General features: G+C 42.5%; 1 protein-coding gene across 2 annotated transcripts in view; it reads left to right on the forward strand.

The window, feature by feature from the left end:
* Positions 1-316: 316 nt before the first annotated feature.
* The window catches only part of snx10b (sorting nexin 10b), a 68,422-nt gene continuing 47,146 nt past the window's right edge, over positions 317-21,592 (forward strand). The window contains exons 1-2 of one of the 2 annotated variants that reach the window (XM_070880813.1): positions 317-457; positions 10,303-10,435. In XM_070880813.1, coding sequence (XP_070736914.1) covers positions 10,415-10,435 — 21 coding nt within the window. In that variant the 5' untranslated portion in view covers positions 317-457; positions 10,303-10,414. The remainder of the gene's footprint in view (positions 458-10,302; positions 10,436-21,592) is intronic. The other variant, XM_070880811.1, reaches the window with a different exon arrangement.

Here is a 21,592-nt window from a genome sequence, read left to right on the forward strand (position 1 = left end):
CCTAAACAAAATGGGCGATAAAGAAAAAAATCAATAAAAATTTACCCCGAGGCTGCTGTTGCATCAAAAAAATAAAATACTTATAATGCGTAAAGACAATGAAACAAGGTTGTGCAATCAACGCGGGAAATATGTTTTATCACAAGCCTGCAAGATATTATTTTCATTCTGAAAGAAAATGAGCAGTTTTGCAATAAATTGCACTATCAAACAGGATGGGCGTTGAAGGACGGGTATTTCCATTTTTGAGAACAGAATTTTTGTCCTACCCAGAGCAATGTGGTCGTGTCCCTTTAATTGTGTGGCTCGGTGCAGGGCGGAAGCAGCAGGCAGATTTGAGCTCAGAAGTTGGTCGTCGTCACATGACGGAGGTAATCAGTCTCGGCACAAAATAGGAAGGAGTCGGATGTGTGAAGTGGAAACCGTGCAACATCGTCTTGGTGTTTGCTGGAGACAGGTGAGCGGAGGATGTGTGGTGGGAGCGGGGACAGCCGAATGACTGGACATCTTATATCGAATGTTGTTACTGTATTAATTCCTCACTGGAGTGAAGATTGCAACATGTGAACCCCACGGGACAGCCTTTAGAGAAGCGGCGCCTGTTATTAGTTGTTACTTTGTTAGTGTTTTTGACTTACCGTTTATTTTTTCCTAAACAGTCCCCGTACTGCCCAGCCAAGTGTTTCCCATTTAAAAATTCCTTTTTTTACTGCGGTTCTTTTGGCCTTTTGGCTTTTATTTTGTATAGGTTGGGGTTTCAAGTCCCAGTCCAGGGACCTGAGCACAATGCTGAGGGAGTGCTACAATGACTTTCGGATGGGACCGTCTTTTGGATGAGACGTTAAACCGACGTCCCGTCTGCTCTCTCAAGTGAACATAAAAGATCCCATGGCACGCACTATTTCGGAAAAAGGGCAGGGGAATCCTGGCCAATATTTATTTCTCGATCAACATAATAAAAAACATTATGTGGTCGTTATCACATTGCTGTTTGTGGGAGCTTGTTTGTATGCAAATTGGCTGCTACATTTTCTATATAGTAACAGTGACCGTTCCAAAAGTAGTTAATTGCCTGTAAAGCGCTTTGAGACACTCGGTGGTTGTGAAACGTGCTATATAAATGCAAGTCTTTTATACATCGGCCTGTTGACTGCTAAGTCTGCTGTGCCCGAGGCTGAGTACTGATTTTTAAATTAAGATACCAAATGCCATACTAAACAATCTTAAGTATTTTCTTTATTTGTTAACTAGTAATCAGGTTCCTGCTTTTCTATTCTATTTTGTTGTTGCATCAAAACAAATCAAAACTGAAATAGACGTTGAAGTTCTGTAAGTGGCAGGATGCAAAATCCACTTGGCTCACTTCTCGTATTGTTTTGAAACTATATTGGCACACCATCATTGCAAGGAAGCTGTGACTAATGCCATGAGTAATACATGGTATGTAATGAGTAAAGGCAATTAAATTAGTTTGTGCAATAAATGTGGTAATATGTTTTCCAGTTTGTAGAATAGTGAGTTTGTAGAACACTTAGCAACCCAGTGATTTAATAGGAGTGGCACAGATGAACATAAGAAATATGAGTAGGCCATTTGGCCCCTTGAGCCTGTCTGCCATTCAATAAGATCATGGCTGATCTGATCATGGATTCAACTGCACTTCCCTGCCTGCTCCCCATAACCCTTTACTCCCTTATCAGTCAAAAATCTGTCTATCACTGCTTTACATATATTCAATGACCCAGCCTCCACAGCTCTCTGGGACAGAGAATTCCATAGATTTACAATCCTCGGAGAAGAAAGTTCTCATCTCAGTTTTAAATGGATGACCCCTTATTCTAAGACTATGTCCCCTAGTTTTAGTTTTCCTTATGAATGGAAATATCCTCTCTGCATCCACCTTGTCGAGCCCCCTCATTATCTTATTAGTTTCAATAAGATCACCTCGCATTCTTCTGAACTCCAATGAGTATTGGCTCAACCTATCTTCATAAGTCCCGAATCAACTTAGTGAACCTTCTCTGAACAGCCTCCAATGCAATATATCCTTCCTTTTAAATATGGAGACCAAAACTGTACACTACTCCAGATGTGGTCTCACCAATACCCTGTACAGTTGTAGCAGGACTTCTCTGCTTTTATACTCTATCCCCCTTGCAATAAAGGCCAACATTCCATTTGCCTTCCTGATTACTTGCTGTACCTGCATACTAACCTTTTGTGTTTCATGCACAAGGATCCACAGGTCCATCTGTATTGCAGCACTTTGCAATTTTTCTCCATTTTAAATTATAATTTGCTCTTCTATTATATCTGCCAAAGTGGATAACCTCACATTTTCCCACATTATACTCCACCTGCCAAATTTTTGCCTACTCACTTAGCCTGTTTATATCCCTTTGCAGATTTTTTTTGTGTCTTCACAACTTGCTTTCCCACCCATCCTTGTATCATCAGCAAAGTTAGTGACATTACACTAATCCATGACTACTCAGTGTTAAATATATGAAGCTTTTCCATTTAAAAATAAAAAATCACTTGCCTGTTTGTTTTCTACTTCTGAAAGGGTTGATTCTCGGGCATTGTTCCAATGACACAAAACAGCCAATCACATAGATGAACCCGGAAAACATGTTGGCAAGACAATTTTGGAGGAAAAGGAAGGTATATCATTGCCAAACTGATCCTTCCATCACCTAACATTCATGTGTGTGCACGTTCTTGCCGAGAATAGAAAAAGAACTTTTACTGACTTCTTTTCCCCTTCTCCCATCTTAGTCCAGTGGCACTGAGGACAATCACTGTCCTACCACTGCCATGGTCAAGATCATTTAAAACTGCTGATTGAACCATAGATCTGTATAGTTTCTATAGCCCATTGACCTTTCAGGAAAAACTGGAATCTTGTTTTCAAAAATGGCATGTACCAAATAAGTTATATTTTTAAACCAAAATGAGTGACATTCAGAACTTTCAAAAGGGGGAAATACAGCTTTAATTGTTCTGCTGAATTTTCCATCCACTTCCTTATTTAACTTCCTCTGCCTCTTGGACTGGACTTGCAGAAGATCCATACTCTGTTCTAAATATTTTTTGGTGCTCTAGTGGAATTCCTCCTTCTAAAACAATCTGTAATCAGAATATAACTTTGTAAAAAGATAATAGAGGACAGACAGTGATTTATAGCATATTCTGGGAACATTTTAATTGCACACTTGCAATTTTTAAAAATAAAAATAGAAAATGTTGGGAATACATATCAGTTTCAGTAGAAGAGAAAATGCAGAATTAGGTGGCACATTGGATTATACTTGGGCCATTTGCTGCTGTGGCCTGGGTTCAAACCCACCGCAGACTGTTGAGATGAAAGTCTGTTCTGGCTGTAAGCATCCCCTGCAAAATGAGTTTGGGCAGCCCAGATGGCCGACATACCCTAATTTTGGCACAAATTGGCAATCTCACTTGGAGAGGCCATAGAATGGCTTCTGTGGGTAACAGAAAAACATTCTCTGGTGCAGTAGAAGATGTTCTTGGGATGAGGTTAAGGCACATTGGGACAGAGTAAAAGGAGCTTTACTCTGCATTTACCTGTGCTGTATCTGACCTGGTAATGGTAATTGTTAACATGGAGTGCCTGAAATGGGAAGAGTTGCATTCCCTACAGTAACATCCTTCATCTTGGTGAGTACAAAATTTAAGAAAGAAGTCATCTTAACTGTTTAAGTGGAAATAAAAGTAGAAAATGCTGGAAATCCACAGCAGGTCAGGTGCAGTACCTGTGGAGAGAGAAACAGAGGTAACTTTTCAGGTCAGTGACCTTTCACCTTTCTGATGGAAGGTCATCTGTCCATAGATACTGGCTGAAATTTTCCTGCATTTTCTGTTTTTATTTCAGATTTGTAGTATTTTGCTTTTGTAACTTTAAAAAAAAAAAGTGCATCTGCTTCAGAACTGAAATCTGAAAATATAAAAAAGATACATTCATGTAGGAATGGAGGTAGGAGTTAAAGTGGTCGGGTACATAGTGGGTCATATTTGTGGTTAGAACAGTGGTGAGCAGTGAATATAGTGTACCACATTTGGAGGAAGTAAAATGAATGAGATCGTCTTGATATCTCAAATAATCATCCAACTCGGACTCTAGTATCAGCGGTTGACTTTCTTTGCTTATTGTAATTAATATCTGAAATAATCATACATCAGTATATACAAGCAAACAGCTCGTTGGAATAACCTGGCCTTCCAGTTCCTTCCTCCTAGTTCAGGTACTTTAAGCTGCTTGGCTTCTCCACCAAACCTCATTCTTGTACATCCTCATTTAAACTACTTCCTTCTCGTTTCATTATTCTTTTCTCCACCCTCCCTCTCTTTCCCCCCCCCCAACCTTACCCTGCCACTCCAAAGACCGCAGACATTTTTGAGGATTGCCAACCTTTTTAAGTACCTCATCTTTATCTAATTTGATCCTATTCAATATCACCATTGCCTCCTCCATTAATTCTACATTGGCAGCATCCTCTTCTCTAGTGAAGACCAATGTAAAGTACTGATAATACCTCAGCCATGCCCTCTCCCTCCACAAGAAGATCTCCTTTTTTGGTCCATAACCGGCCTCACCCTTCCTTTGACTACGCTTTTACTGTCTATAAAAGACTTTGGGTTCCCTTTTTATATTCGCCGCTAATCTATTTTCATGCTCTCTCTTTGATCTTCTTATTCCCTTTTTTAGATCTCCTCTGTACTTTCTATATTCAGCTTGATTCTCTACTGTAATATGAACCTTACATTTGTCATAAGCCTCCCTTTTCTGTCTCATTTTAACCTTTATGTCTTTAGTCATCCAGGTGCTCTAGCTCTGGATGCCTTCCTTTTTCTCCCTCATGGGAATGTGTCTACTCTATATCCAAACCATCTCTTCTTTGAAGGCCTTCCATTGTTCATGATCAGCCATGATCATATTGAATGGTGGTGCAGGCTCGAAGGGCTGAATGGCCTACTTCTGCACCTATTTTCTATGTTTCTACTGTTTCTCCTACCAATCTTTGATTCCAATCTACTGCGCCAAATCCCTTTTTAAACCGACTGAAGTTAGCCCTCCTCAAGCTTGAATGTTCCTTGCCCTTATTCATAACTATTCTAAATCTGATGATATGATCACTGTTCCCCAAATGCTCTCACTGAAACTCGCTCAACTTCATTGCCTGCTTCATAGCACTGCTTCCTTCCTCATTGAGTTAAACAACCTGAACAAGAATGTTCTCTTGTACACATTTCAGGAATTTCTCCCCCTCTTTGCCCTTTACACTTTTACTATCTGTCTGTTAGGATAAATGAAGTCCCCCATTATCACCACTCTGGATTTTGCATCTTTCTGTAATTAGTCTGCAAATTTGCTCCTCTTTTCTTTCCATTATTTGGTGGCCTATAGATTACACCCAGTAGCGTAATAACTTCTCTACTCTATTTCTAACCAAATGGATTCTGTCTTTGACTCCTCAACTACATCATCCCTTTTCAGTGCTAGATAGTTTATTTGATCAATACTGTTACCCCCTTCCTGTATCTCCTTGCCTATCTTTCCTGAATACCTTGTAGCCAGGAATGTTAAGTTCCCAATCCTACCTTTCTTTGAACCTGGTTTCTGTTATTGCCACTATAACATTGTCCCATGTGGCAATTTGTGCCTGCAACTTACCAATCTTGCTTACCATGCTACGTGCATTTACGCACATGTACTCCAAACCCATCTTAGACTGCCTCGCATTTGCCCCATGTCTGATCCCTCCTATTTCTGAACTATACTCTATTCTAGTGCTATTTGTCTCTCCCAGTCCTCTGTGCACCTTGTTTCTCCTCTCTCATGTTTCATCCTGGTTCCACCTGCCAACTTAATTTAAACCCTCCCCCATAGCATTAGTTAACCTTCCCACGAGGACATTGGTGCCAGCTCTGTTGAGGTGCAACCTATCCACCTTGAGCAGGTCATTTCTGTCCTAGGACTAGTCCCAATTCCCCAGGAATCTGAAGTCCTCCCTTCTGTACCATTTCTCCATATATGGTGCTCGGCAAGGAAATTTGGCAAGTGTGGGAATTCGGTGAGGTTGGGAGTAAGATATGCTGCTTGATATATAAGAAATAAAGATAAACAAATTGGGACTGTGGGCTAAGTTACAGTAAAGACCTAAAGTACATAGCTAAATGTTATTAATTAAACAAGGTTATTACCTAGATTTAAAAACTATAAAAAGCCAATTGAGTGATATTTCAAAACTTGAAAACCTAATTAGTTAAATAAAATACAATAGAGATGGCAGGGCAGGTGATGTGTTGCAGCAGTAGCATGTGGGAGCTGGTGGACACCTGTGTGACACAACCACTACTGTAACAATCACGTCTGCAGCTCGAGGAACTTTGGCTCAGAGTTGATGAACTAAAATCCAATCTTCAGAAGCTGCAATGCATCAGGGAGGGAGAAAGTTACCTAGACACTTTGTTCCAGGAGGCAGTCGCACCCCTTGGGTTAAGTACTTCAGATTTGGTCAGGGGCAGGAGGGTGTGATTCGAGTGAGGCAGGTATGGAGATCCAGAAGGTAGCATTGTAGGAGCCTCAGCCCTTGAATTTGTCCAGCAAGTACGAGGTTCTTGCAGTCTATGTGGATGAGAGCAGGGACTGCCGGAAGGATGAGCAAACTGACCACAGCACTGTGGTACAGGGGGCCATTCACGTTGGGGGAAGTAAAAAGGAATGTAGTAGTGGTAGGGCACATTATATTTAGGGGGATAGATACTGTTCTTTGCAGCCTAGAGCATGAGTCCCGAAGGTTGTGTTGCCTGCCTGGTGCCAGTGTTAAGGACATCTCCTCGGGGCTGAAGAGGAACTTGGAGTGGGAGGGGAAAGATCCAGTTGTCGTGGTCCACATAAGTACCAACGACAAAGGTAGGACTAAGAAAGAGGTTCTGCTGAGGGAGTATGAGCAGCTAGGGGCTAAATTGAAAAGCAGAACCACAAAGGTGGTAATCTCTGGATTACTACCTGTGCCACGAGCAAATTGGCATAGGGTCAATACGATCATAGAGTTGAAAGCGTGGCTCAAAGATTGGTGTGAGAGAAATGGGTTTCAATTCATGGGGCACTGGTACCAGTACTGGGGAAAGAGGGAGCTGTTCTGTTGAGATGGGCTTCAGTTGAACCATGTTGGGACCAGCGCCCTGGCGAATCAAATAACTAGCACTGTAGAGAAGGCATTAAATTAAATAATGGTGGGTGTGGGGGGTTCCAAGTGAGGGGAAATTTAGAAAGTTAGAGAAAGGACAAGGCAATAGTGCATGGTAGCGATGTGGGTAATAACCAGAGTGTGACCAAATGGGACCGAGCATACAGTGCACCAGCAAATGGAGACAGAGTAGGGAAATATGGTAAAAAGACAAAATTAAGGGCTCTTTATCTGAATGCATGTAACATTCGTACCCAGATGGATGAATTGATGGCACAAGTAGAAATAAATAGGTATAATCTGATGGCCATTACAGAGACACAGTTGCAAGGTGAGCAAGAATGGGAACTGAATATTCAGGGTTACTTGACATTTCGGAAGGATCGGCAGAAAGGAAAATGAGGTGGGGTAGCTCTGTCCATAAAGGATGAGATCAGTACAGTAGTGAGAAATGATATTGGCTCAGAAGATCAGGATATAGAATCAGTTTGGGTGGAGATAAGAAATAGCAAGGGAAATAAGTCACTGGTGGGAGTGGTCTATAGGCCCCCCAACAATAGCTACACTGTAGGAGAGAGTATAAATTAAGAAATAATGAGGGCTTGCAAGAGGGTACTGCAATAATCGTGGGCGACTTTATTATTCTTAGATTGGACAAAGCAAATTGGCATTGAGTGTATTCGGGACAGTTTTTTGGAACAATACATTGTGGAACCAACCAGGGAACAGGCTATTTTAGATCTGGTAATGTGTAATGAGACAGGATTCATTAATGATTTCATAGTAAAGGATCCTCTAGATAAAGTGATCATGACATGATAGAATTTCACATTCCGTTTGAGGGTGAGAAACTTGGGTCTTAAACTGGTGTCTTAAACCGAAATAAAGGTAATTACAAAGGTATGAAGACTGAGTTGGCTAAAGTGGACTGGGAAAATAGATTAAAAGGTAAGATGGTCGATGAGCAGTGGCAGACATTTAAGGAGATATTTCATAATTCTCAACAAAGATATATTCCATTGAGAAATAAAGACACTACGAGAAGGATGAACCATCTGTGGCTAACTAAGGAAGTTAAGGATGGTATCCAATTGAAAGAAAAGGCATAGTGTTGTGAAGATTAGTGGTGGGCCAGAAGCTTGGGAAAATCTTAGAAACCAGCAAAGGATGACTCAAAAAATTAATAAAGAGGAAGAAAATAGATTGACAGTAAACTAGCAAATATTAAAACAGACAGTAAGAGCTTCTACAAGTATATAAAAAGGAAGAGTAACTAAAGTATATGTTGCTCCCTTAGAGGATGAGACTCTGGAATTAATGGGAAACAAGGAAATGGCAGAGACTTTGAACAAATATTTTGCATCTGTTTTCATGGTAGAAGATACTAAAAGCATCCCAATAATAGTAGAAAATCAAGGGGCAAATGGGAGAGGAAATTAAAACCACTAGAGAAAATCGACTAGACAAACTAATGGGACAAAAGGCTGATAAGTCGCCTGGACCTGATGGTCTGCATCCTCGGGTCTTAAAATAAATGGCTGCAGAGATAGTGGATGCATTGGTTGTAATCTTCTAAAATTCCCTAGATTCTGGAAAGAACTTAGCAGATTGGAAAATCACAAATGTAATGTCCCTATTCAAGAAAGGAGGGAGACAGAAACTATAGGCCAGTTAGCCTAACATCTGTCATTGGGAAAATGCTGGAATCCATTTATTAAGGACATAATAAAAATCATAATGCAATCAAGCAGTGTCATCATGGTTTCTTGAAAGGGAAATCAGACAAATTTATTAGAGGATGTAATGAGCAGGGTGGGGTAAAGGGGAACCAGTAGATGTAGTGTGTTTGGATTTCCAAAAGGCATTCGATAAGGTGTCACATTTTAAGATCTCATGGTGTTGGGTAATATATTAGCATGGATAGAGGATAGGCTCACCTAACAGAAGAGAGAGTCGGGATAAATGGGTCATTTTCAGGTTGGCAAACTATAACCAGCAGGGTGTCACAGGGATCAGTGCTGGGGCCTCAACTATTTACAATCTATATTAATGACTTGGATGAAGGGACCGAGTGTAATGTAGCCAAATTTGCTGATGATACAAAGATAGGTAGGAAAGCAAGTTGTGAAGAGGATGCAAAGAATGTGCAAAGGGATATAGATAGGTTAAGTCAGTGGGCAAAAATTTGGCAGCTGGTGTATAATGTGGGGGAAATGTGAGGTTATCCACTTTGAAAGGAAGAATAGAAATGCAAAAATTATTTAAATGGAGAGAGACTACAGAATGCTGTGGTACAGAGGGATCTGGGTGTCCTCATACATGAAACACAAAGTTAGCACACAGGTACAGCAATTAATTAAGAACGCAAATGGAATGTTGGCCTTTATTATTTCAAGGGGGATGGAGTATCAAAGTCGGGAAATCTTGCCACAGCTGTACAGGGTGTTGGTGAGCCCACACCTCGAGTACTGCTTACAGTTTTGGTCTCCTTATTTGAGGAGGGATATACTTGCATTGGACACAATTCAGAGAAGGTTCACTAGGTTGATCCCTGGGATGAAGGGTTTGTCTTGAGGAAAGGTTGAGCAGGTTGGGTCTATACTCATTGACGTTTAGAAGAATGAGAGATCTTTTAAAACATATAAGATTCTGAGGGGGCTTGACTGGGTAGATGCTGAGAGGATGTTTCTCCTCGTGGGGGAATCTAGAACGAGGGGGACATAGATCCAGAATAAGGGGTCGCCCATTTAAGACGGAGATGAGGAGAAATTTCTCCTCTCGGAGAGTTGTGAATCTTTGGAATTCCCTACCCCAGAGAGCTGTGGGGGCTGAGTCATTGAATGTATTCAAGGCTGAGAGAGACAGATTCTTGAACTATAGAGGAATCGAGGTGTTATGGGGAACAGGCAGGAAACTGGAGTTGTGGCCAAGATCAGGTCAGCCATGATCTTATTGAATGATGGTGCAGGCTTGAGGGGCCGATTGGCCTATTACTCCTATTTCTTATGTTCTTCTCAGCATTTTTTGTTGTATCTTTTAACCTTTGCTCACTAACCTTTCCCATAACCCTACACCGTTGCCTTTTCAGGAGCAGATCGTGACCATTTTGCCTCAGTATTGGTTATGAAGAAAATGGAGTCATCAGGGCAGATGTAGCAGAGAAATTGAGATAACTGGGTGAAATCTTTATAGGAAGTGGGATGGGGAGAAACATAATCCAGGTAATGTAGTCTATGAACTTAGAATAAATGCTTGTAGTAAACCCATTGCCGAAGTCATGGTGAGAGCAGTTCAAGAAGTGAAGAGTCAGAGATGGATCATGTAAAGGTGAAGGTTGGAAATTGGAGGCATAATTAATGAAATTCTCAATAAAAGCGAGGCAGTTAGTGGCACCAACACAATCACCATTGTAACAGAGGAAGAGGTCAGCGAGTAGGATTGGAACAGCTTGTTCTACATGGCTAGCATCCATGCAGATTCTCATTGTGGCATATTTTATTTTGAGGAAATAGAATTGTTCAGGATAGGAACAAGTTCAGTGAGACAGGAGGGTGATGGTAGATGGTTCCCAAATACCTGTTCAAATAAGAAGCGGAGGTTCTGGAAACCATCCTGGAGAGGTGTAGAGAGATTATATGCCCATGGTGAAGTGGATAATTGAAGTCCGAAAACCTGAAATAAATGTGTTCTTCAGCATCTGTAATGAACACTAGCACATTAATTATAAATATTACCAAACGTTGTTCTATTTTGTGCAGTGATGTTATACTGCCGCTTTCACATTGATGCAAAGTGGTTTTGACTTTATTTCAATATGAGAGCGGCATTATGACTGAAGAATTAGAATGGTGATCTCAATCCTGGCTGCAGCCAGGAGATGTTTGAGACCACCTCTAGTAGTCGCAGTGCGGATTTCGTCCCCTATGGGGAACAACGGACATGATGTTTGCAGCACGACAACTGCAGGAAAAATGCAGGGAGCAGCGTCGGCCCTTGTACAAGGCCTTTTTCAATCTCTCAAAGGCCTTTGACATTGTCGACCGTGAGGGTTTATGGAGCATGAAAGTTTGTCAACATCCTTCGCCTGCTCCACGACGACATGCAGGCCGCGATCCTTACCAGCAGATCCATTACAGACCCATTTCACATCCAGACCAGGGTCAAACAGGACTGCGTCATCACTCCAACCCTCTTTTCAATCTTCCTCGCTGCCATGCTCCACCTCACTGTTGACAAGCTCCCCGCTGGAGTGGAACTAAACTACAGAACCAGTGGGAAGCTGTTTAACCTACGCCGCCTCCGGGCCAGGTCCAAGATTACCCAAACCCCTGTCATTGAACTGTAGTACGCGGACGATGCCTGTGTCTGCGCACATTCTGAGGCTGAACTCCAGGATATAGTCAATGTATTCACCGAGGCATATGAAAGCATGGGCCTTTCGCTTAACATCTGTAAGATAAAGGTCCTCCATCAGCCTGCCCTTGCCGCACAGCACTGCCCCCCAGTCATCAAGATTCACGGTACAGCCCTCGACAACGTGGACCACTTCCCATACCTCGGGAGCCTCTTGTCAACAAAGGCAGACATTGATGCGGCGATTCAACATCGCCTCCATTGCGCCAGTGCAGCCTTCAGCTGCCTGAGGAAAAGAGTGTTCGAAGACCAGGCCCTCATACCTACCACCAAGCTCATGGTCTACAGGGCTGTAGTAATACCCGCCCTCCTGTATGGATCAGAGGCATGGACGATGTACAGAAGACACCTCCAGTCGCTGGAGATATATCACCAACAATGTCTCCGCAAGATCCTGCAAATCCCCTGGGAGGACAGGCACACCAACATCAGTGTCCTCGCCCAAGCTAACATCCCAGCATTGAAGCACTAACCACGCTCGATCAGCTTCGCTGGGCAGGCCACATAGTTTGCATGCCAGATACGAGGCTCCCTAAGCAATTGCTCAATGCGCAGCTCCTTCATGGCAACCGAGTCAAAGGTGGGCAGCGGAAACATTTACAAGGGCAACTTAAAGCCTCCCTGGTGAAGCGTGATATTACCACTGACACCTGGAAGATCCTAGGTGGAGAAAGTGCATCCGGGAGGGCGGTAAGCTCTTCGAATCTCAACGCCATGAGCGTGCAAAGGTCAGACGCAGGCAGCGGAATGAGCGCATGGCAAATCAGTCCCACCCCCCGACGAATGTCTGTCCCACCTGTGACAGGGTCTGTGGCTCTCGTGTTGGACTGTTCAGCCACCAAAGAACTTACTTTAGGAGTGGAAGCAAGTTTTCCTCTATTCTGAGGGACGACCTATGATATGATGATGAATAGTATCACACTATCCTGGTGAAATGTAATGTTTTTCAGCAAAAACTTGCATTTCTATTGCACCTTTTTAATATTGTAAGGGGCTGAAATTGTCCCCCTCAAGCTCCGTTACAGGCTCCCAAGTATATGGAGTGAGTTCCACACGTTCCTCAGGCACTGATTGTTTACGCTCATTTCAGTTTATTTACGATTGCGCTGATTTTGTTTCCTATGCTAATGAGATTGGCAGGAAATTGACATCGGCAAAATGGGCCTACGCACATGTGTAACTTCCTGATTATGCCCGATGGGAAATTCCACCATGTGATGTGCTTTGTCCACTATTCATAAGTCGATCTTGTGACTTTAAACCTTGCGGCAATACTTTACACTATCTGCATTTACAGCAGTCTATTAACCTTTGTTGCGTTTGCTTGTGTTGCTTTTTTGTATAATAAAGTAAAAACTTCATTTTATGAAAATGTCATCTCCAGATGAGTTAATGTTCCCCGTGTGACAGGGCTTTTTTATCTTGCTGAAGTTTCCATCAATCAATTTGTGAACCTTAACAGTAACCGCTGGAAATGGCTTCATTTTTGTGGGGGTCAGAGCAGGAGGAAATTTCAGCCTGGCCGTGACTACACCTTATGCCCATCTATACATTTTCAACAGGGGCACTAGATAAAAGAATATATTTATATAACGCCTTGTCTTGTCTGGTCATCTAAAATCATTTCACAACTAATGAATTACTTTTGCAGTAAAGTCACAGTTCTATTGACTAAGGTGGTGACCAATTTGATCACGACACTGTCCCACAAAAGGGATATTAAAGTGAGTGGTTATTTTTGGTGCTATTAGTTGAAGGAAGAATATTGGTCAGGACATTGGGAGAGCTCTCTGCTCCCCTTTTGAATAGTGTCATGAAATATTTTATGCCATTCTGGTTGAATCATTGTTGCTATCCTGTGGCATAAATGACCAATTAAGGAAGCCTACAAATGTTGTTGTAGCACACTCTGCAACGCTGCAAAATCCACAATGCCATGTGACTTTCTCCCCTTGTATACGCTGTGATGGATAAAGATTGTGCTGCACTATTGAAACTGTACTTAGAATCTGGTGATCCAGATAGTCGAATAGAAAGGACATGAGGACATAAGAACATAAGAATTAAGAGAAGGTATAAGCCGATTGGCCCTTCAAGCCTGTTCTGCCATTCAATAAGATCAAGGCTGATCTTTTACCTCAACTCCACTTTCCTGCCCTATCCTCATATCTTTTGATTCCCTTTGCAAAAATCTATTGATCTCTGTCTTGAATATACTCAATGACTGACATCCACAGCCCTCTGGGGTAGAGAATTAAGATTCACAACCCTTTGAGTGAAGACATTTTTCCTTATCTTAATCCTAAATGACTGACCCTTTATTCTGAGACTTGTGACCCCTGGTTCTAGACTCCCGAGCCAGGGGAAACATCCTCCCAGTATCTACGCTATCAAGCCACTTAAGAATTTTACATGTTTCAATGAAATCACCTCTCTCCTAAACTCCAGGGAATATAGGCCTAATCTACTCAATCTCTTCTTGTAGGACAATCCCATCATCCCAAGAATCAGTCTAGTGAACCTTTAGTTGCACTGCATTGAAATAAAACGACTTTACTCATGTACTCCAATCCTTTTGTAATAAAGGCTAACATATCACTTGCTTTCCTAATTGCATTCTATACCTGCAGATTAATTTCCTGTGATTTGTGTACAAGGATATGTGGGTCCCTCTGACTACCAACATTACCTAGTGTGTCTCCCTTTTTAAAATAAATATTCTGCTTTTCTATTTTTTTTCTGCCAAAGTGGATAACTTCACATTTATCCATTTATACTCTATCTGTACATGGTGAATGGTGCCACTTTCATCATTGCCCTCAACCAGGACCCAACACCACCAGCCTTCACGCCATCAGAACTCGGCTCTGTGCTGCATAATATGAAACTGGATATCCTAACCAGCTACAACAACGTAAACTCAGGTTGTTTTAAGAAACTTGATCCAGAAACTTGTAATTTGCAATCGTTTTTCTTAACTCATGTTGTCCTTGAAGGCCAAATCCCAGCAGTTTGCCGCTCTGCAAAAATCATTGACGAACTTGAGCCAGGCAAGGGACCCACACAGTAGTGGGATACTGCTCAATCTCCCTCCTGAATGTTTGCTATAAGGTGCTTGAGCAACTGGTCCTCCAGCGAATATATCCACAGTAATCAGTGCTGCGCTGAGCCCAAACCAAGCTGGTTTTCACAGTGACCGCAATACTTGCCTTAATCACCTTTGTGGAAAATGGCATTCAGAAAAAGCTTAAAACTGCTGTTGTCTTTCTCGATTTTTAGCACAGGGCTTTTCCTTACCAACTCATTAGCATAAAGAGTGTACAGCAAATGCTCCTCCAAATCACCATGTCATCTCCAACCTTGCAGACTGGCAACCAGTATTCAAATAGCCACGTTGCAGTTGGGTGCTTCGCAACCGCTTTCGAACTGGACGGGAATAGAGCATCTTAAACCTTCATCTCTTGGGCTTTTGTGATGTGCACAAATTGAATCATGCCAACTAACTAATCTATCTCATGGCCTATGTACATTTCATGTTGGTGATTACAATGCTCTAACAAGGCTGGAATTCTATTCCAAATTTGCATATGCTAAATAATCATTATATAAATCTATTTTCCTGATAACCTAGTTTGATGGTTGCTAGTTTGAGCCTGTCTCCTCTGGTTCTATTCCTGCAGTTTAAGTTAAAGTAATATGTGCTTGATTAAATATTTCCATACACTTAATAATCTTGCATACGTCTAAGAGCACCTCTCGGGTATCTTCTTTTCAGGCTGAAAGCCTAACTTTCTCCAGCCTTTCCTAATAATTGCACATTTGTGGTTTTAAAAGACACATCCAACTACATTCATGTATGTCTTTTGTGTAGGTAAGATTCTGGCTGAGAGAATATATTGGGAGCTAGAGAATGCAAGAATTCCAATTTTTGTTTTGCTGCCAGTGTTAGTCCGGCCTCAACTACTCCAAGTCATGTGTGGCGTAGGTGCGATCTAGAGGATCTCATTAATGTGCCCTAACTACGTGCCTTTATGGTCTTTAATCTATTGCAACAGTGTAAAATATTTCAATGTCTACACCTGCCATCTTTGGGCGATGTGTAAGGCTGCCAATCTGGTGCCATTTGTGCTGTAGCATTGTACCTACAAAGAACTAGGTTGAGACTGAGCAGGGCTAGCAGAAAGTGGAAAACTTTATCCCATTAATTTGGATTGACTTTGATTCCAAGTGCTTGACTGAAATATATTAATGCACTTTTACCCAATCTCTCCCTATGTTGTGTTTCTAAAGGATGTTTCAAAGCATTTTTATTGTTTGTTTACAGCAGGGTCAATCTGGCAGAATGAATGAGTTTAGATATTGCATGCATATCCTATGGTGGGTAGAGTTTGTGTTTTTTTTAAATTAAAAAAAAAACACAATCGTATCTGTAGAAGCTGCCGCTTTAAGTAAATGTGTTTAAAACATTTTGAGCTATTCAGATGACTCCAGTGGGTTTCCAGGCTTGAGAATGTCATTCATTGTTGATCTTGCGTTTAGAAGATTCCAAACAAATAATACAGAAGTGGAGGCTGACTTTTGTGCCCACTTCTTTGTCCTTTTTTCCTTGTTAATTACCCCTGCTGAGTTGGATCCTGTCCTTTTTTTATATATATATATATATATATATTTTTTTTCCTCTGTCCCTATCATAGCAGTTGAGAGGAAGATCTGTTCCCCCTCCCTTCTATCTTGGTTAATATTCATTAACTCAGCATAGACTAGGGATAATCTTCCTCTTGTGTAAAGTTCACTGCTCCATCCAGTGTATTTATCACCCGAGCCTTCAGGGGTGTCGATTCTTCTTTATAGTTACATTCAAAATATGCACGGTCTGGATAATGCATCCATTTTTTTTGCAATTTTTCTTTATCATGTGGAATAATGACTTTTTAAATATTTTCCGAGTGACGACCTCTTTCCATTCTAACATTGCTTCTTTTTTTTTCTTCCATCTCCATGGTCTGAGGCATCCTACAATTGTGATGGTAGTGGCCCCTATTAATGTTTCATTCAATTGCCCATCAGGGAGCAAGTGACGACAGCAATGATTTTTTTTGTCTACTTAATCCCACTGCCATCACCACCAGTTCAAAGGCACTTGGGTGTTAATTTCCACCCCTGCATAGCGTTGCAGGCGAGGGATTGATTTGTGTCCCTGGTTCCATGTGTTGGTACTTCAGTGAGCTGTGCTGCTTTTTAATATCTTTAATTTGTCAGTTAGGACTTGCTCAAGATTGACCAATATTTATTAATCCCCCACCCCCCCCCCCCCTTCTCGCAACCTTAATATTGCGCTTTTTTTAAGGAAAAATCGGATATCATGATTTAGGATTGTGAGGCCACTTTTCAGGAATAAGACCCAGGCATGAGCTGTCTTAAAATTCATTTTGAACAGAAGCTTGCCTAAAAGTGGTTAGCTGTGCCAGCTGGTCCCATCCTGAGTTGTCAATCTAATGGCAGCCAGAGATGTTATAAAAGTGGGATAGGCCATTTTGAAGAGATCTCAAACAATGGGGTGTCTGTTGGCGCTGTCTGGTCATAGAGACATATAGCATCTTGGTGCTGATAAATTTCTTTAATCTCTGAGACTTGGAGAGGCTTTCTAATAATCAACAGTGAACCAGACAACCAGAAAAAAAGCAGCAGAAAGGCTGCAAGGGGAAATAATCTTGTTGGCAGCACAGATAGCAGAGTGGCTATGGGGGCAATTTTCATCTAATCTGCCCATCGGATGGAATGCTGATTTAAAACCCTGCCCTATAAAAGGCCCAACGCATTGCTGAGGCTCGGGAGTTTGTGGAGGCGTGCTTTATGCAGCTGCAGCAGGGAGAGAAGGCAAAATAGAAACGGAAAGGAATCGAAAGGTGACATCACAGCCAAAGGGGTAAGTGATTGGCTGGTGATTGAGTAGTTTTTCGTTTTTCGTTTCTATATCCGTAACCTTTAGCATTGTTGCCAATTTAAGTTAACCTAAGGGTTAAGTCATGGCAGGAGAGCTCTGATACGTGTTATGCTTCTCCTGTACTATGTGGGAAGTCAGGAACGCTTCCGGTGCCCCTGACGACTACGTGTGCGGGAAGTGTATCCAGCTCCTGATGAACCGCATTGCGGAACTGGAGATGTGAGTGGATTCACTCTGGAGCATGCACGATGCTGAGAATGACGTGATTGCCACGTTTAGTGAGTTGGTCTTACCGCAAGCAAAGGGTACACAGCCAGACAGGGAATGGAAGACCAACAGGAAGAGCAGTTCAAGGAAGGTAGTGCAGGGATCCCCTGCGGTCATCCCCCTGCAAAACAGATGCACCGCTTTGGGTACTATTGAGGGGGATCACTCATCAGGGAAGAGCAGCAGCAGCAAATCCATGGCACCGTGGCGGGCTCTGCTGCACAGGAGGGCAGGAAAGAGTGTGGGAGAACTATAGTGATGGGGGATTCAATTGTAAGGGGAATAGATAGACGTTTCTGTGGCCACAACAGAGATGATATGTTGCCTCCCTGGTGCAAGGGTCAAGGATGTTTCTGAACGGGTGCAGGACATTCTGAAAAGGGAGGGTGAACAGCTAATTGTCGTGATACATATAGGTACCAACGATATAGGTAAACGGGATAAGGTCCTACGAGATGAATTTAAGGAGCTAGGAGTTACATTTAAAAAGTAGGATCTCAAAGGTAGTAATCTCAGGATTGCTACCAGTGCCATGTGCTAGTCAGAGTAGGAATCTCAGGATAGCTCAGATGAATATGTGGCTTGAGCAGTGGTGCAGAAGGGAGGGATTCAAATTCCTGGGGGAGGTGGGACCAGTACAAACCAGACAGTCTGCACCTGGGCATGACCGGAACCAATGTCCGAGGGGGAGTGTTTGCTAGTGCTGTTGGGAAGGAGTTAAACTAATGGCAGCGGGATGGGAACCTATGCAGGGAGGCAGAGGGAAATAAAAGGGAGACAGAGGCAAAAGATAGAAAGGAGAATAGTAAAAGTGGAGGGCAGAGAAACCCAAGGCAAAAAACAAAAAAGGCCACATTATAGCAAAATTCTAAAGGGGCAAAGTGTGTTAGAAAGACAAGCCTGAAGGCTCTGTGCCTCAGTGCGAGGAGTATTTGGAAGGTGGACGAAGTAACTGCAGATAGCCGTTAAAGGGTATGATGTCATTGGCATCACGGAGACATGGCTCCAGGGTGACCAAGGCTGGGAACTCAACATCCAAGGGTATTCAGCATTTAGGAAGGATAGACAATAAGGAAAAGGGTGTGGGGTGGTGTTGCTGGTTAAAGAGGAAATTAATGCAATAGTAAGGAGGGACATTACCCTGGATAATGTGGAATCGGTATGGGTGGAGCTGCGGAATTCCAAAGGGCAGAAAACGCTAGTGGGAGTTGTGTACAGGCCACCAAACAGTAGAAGTGAGGTTGGGGACAGCATCAAACAAGAAATAAGGGATGTGTGCAATTAAGGTACAGCAGTTATCATAATTGGGTGAACCAAACTGGTAGCAATGCGATGGAGGAGGATTTCCTGGAGTGTATTAGGGATGGTTTTCTCGACCAAGGAACCAACTAGAGAGCTGGCCACCCTAGACTGGGTGATGTGTAATGAGAAGGGACTAATTAGCAATCTTGTGCGAGGCCCCTTGGGGAAGAGTGACCATAATATGGTGGAATTCTTTATTAAGATGGAGAGTGACAAATTAATTCGGAAACTCGGGTCCTAAACTTGAGGAAAGACAACTTCGACAGTATGAGGCGTGAATTGGCTAGAATAGACTGGCAAAGGATACTTAGAGTTGACGGTGAATAAGCAATGGCAAACATTTAAAGATCACATGGATGAACTTCAGCAATTGTACATCCCTGTCTGGAGTAAAAATAAAATGGGGAAGGTGGCTCAACCATGGCTAACAAGGGAAATAAAGGATAGTGTTAAAGCCAAGGAAGAGGCATATAATTTGGCTAGGAAAAGCAACAAACCTGAGGACTAGGAGAAATTTAAAATTCAACAGAGGAGGACAAGGTTTAATTAAGAGGGGGAAAATAGAGTATGAGAGGAAGCTTGCAGGGAACATAAAAACTGACTGCAAAAGCTTCTATAAATATGTGAAGAGAAAAAGATTAGTGAAGACAAACATAAGTCCCTTGCAGTTGGATTCAGGTGAATTTATAATGGGGAATAAAGAAATGGCAGACCAATTGAGCAAATACTTTGGTTCTGTCTTCACAAAGGAAGACACAGATAACCTTCCGATTGTACTAGGGAACAGTAGGCCTAGTGAGAAGGAGGTACTGAAGGATATCCTTATTAGGCGGGAAATTGTGTTCGGGAAATTGATGGGATTGAAGGCTAATAAATCCCCGGGGCCTGATAGTCTGCATCCCAGAGTACTTAAGGAAGTGGCCCTAGAAATAGTGGATGCATTGGTGGTCATTTTCCAACAGTCTATTGACTCTAGATCAGTTCCTATGGACTAGAGGGCAGCTAATGTAACACCACTTTTTAAAAAAAAAGGAGGGAGCGAAAACGGGTAATTATAGACCGGTTAGCCTGATATCAGCAGTGGGGAAAATGTTGGAATCAATTATTAAGGATGAAATAGCAGCGCATTTGGAAAGCAGTGACAGGATCGGTCCAAGTCAGCATTGATTTATGAAAGGGAAATCATGCTTGACGAATCTTCTGGAATTTTTTGAGGATGTAACTAGCAGAGTGATAAGGGAGAACCAGTGGATGTGGTGTATTTTGTCTTTCAAAAGGCTTTTGACAAGGTCCCACATAAGAGATTGTTGTGCAAAATCAAAGCGCATGGTATTGGGGGTAATGTACTGACGTGGATAGAGAACTGGTTGACAAACAGGAAGCAGAGATATGGGATAAATGGGTCCTTTTCAGAATGGCAGGCAGTGACTAGTGGAGTGCTGCAGTGCTCAGTGCTGGGACCCCAGCTCTTTACAATATACATTAACGCTAGAGATGAAGGAATTGAGTGTAATATCTCCAAATTTGCGGATGACACTAAACTGGGTGGCAGTGTGAGCTGTAAGGAGGACGCTAAGAGGCTGCAGGGTGACTTGGACAGGTTAGGTGAGTGGGCAAATGCATGGCAGATGCAGTATAATGTGGATAAGTGTGTGGTTATCCATGTTGGGGGCAAAAACACGAAGGCAGAATATTATCTGGATGACGGCAGATTAGGAAAAGGGGAGGTGCAATGAGACCTGGGTGTCATGGTTCATCAGTCACTGAAAGTGGGCATGCAGGTACAGCAGGCGGTGAAGAAGGCAAATTGTATGTTGGCCTTCATAGCTAGGGGATTTGCGTATAGGAGCAGGGAGGGCTTTCTGCAGTTGTACAGGGCCTTAGTGAGGCCTCACCTGGAATATTGTGTTCAGTTTTGGTCTCCTAATCTGAGGAAGGACATTCTTGCTATTGAGGGAGTGCAGCAAAGGTTCACCAAACTGATTCCAGGGATGGCTGGACTGTCATATGAGGAGAGACTGGATCAACTGAGCCTTTATTCACTGGAGTTTAGAAGGATGAGAGGGCATCTTATAGAAACGTATAAGATTCTGACGGGACTGGACAAGTTGGATGCGGGAAGAATGTTCCCGATGTTGGGGAAGTCCAGAACCAGGGGACATAGTCTAAGGATAAGGGGTAGGCCATTTAGGACTGAGATGAGGAGAAACTTCTTCACTGAGAGTTGTTAACCTGTGGAATTCCCTGCCGCAGAGAGTTGTTGATGCCAGTTCATTGGATATATTCAAGAGGGAGTTAGATATGGCCCTTACGGCTAAGGGGATCAAGGGGTATGGAGAGAAAGCAGGAAAGGGGTACTGAAGGAATGATCAGCCATGATCTTATTGAATGGTGGTGCAGGCTCGAAGGGCCGAATGGCCTACTCCTGCACCTATGTTTCTTTGTTTCTATG

The sequence above is a fragment of the Pristiophorus japonicus genome, chromosome 5, assembly GCF_044704955.1.
Source record: "Pristiophorus japonicus isolate sPriJap1 chromosome 5, sPriJap1.hap1, whole genome shotgun sequence".
NCBI lineage: Eukaryota > Metazoa > Chordata > Chondrichthyes > Pristiophoridae > Pristiophorus > Pristiophorus japonicus.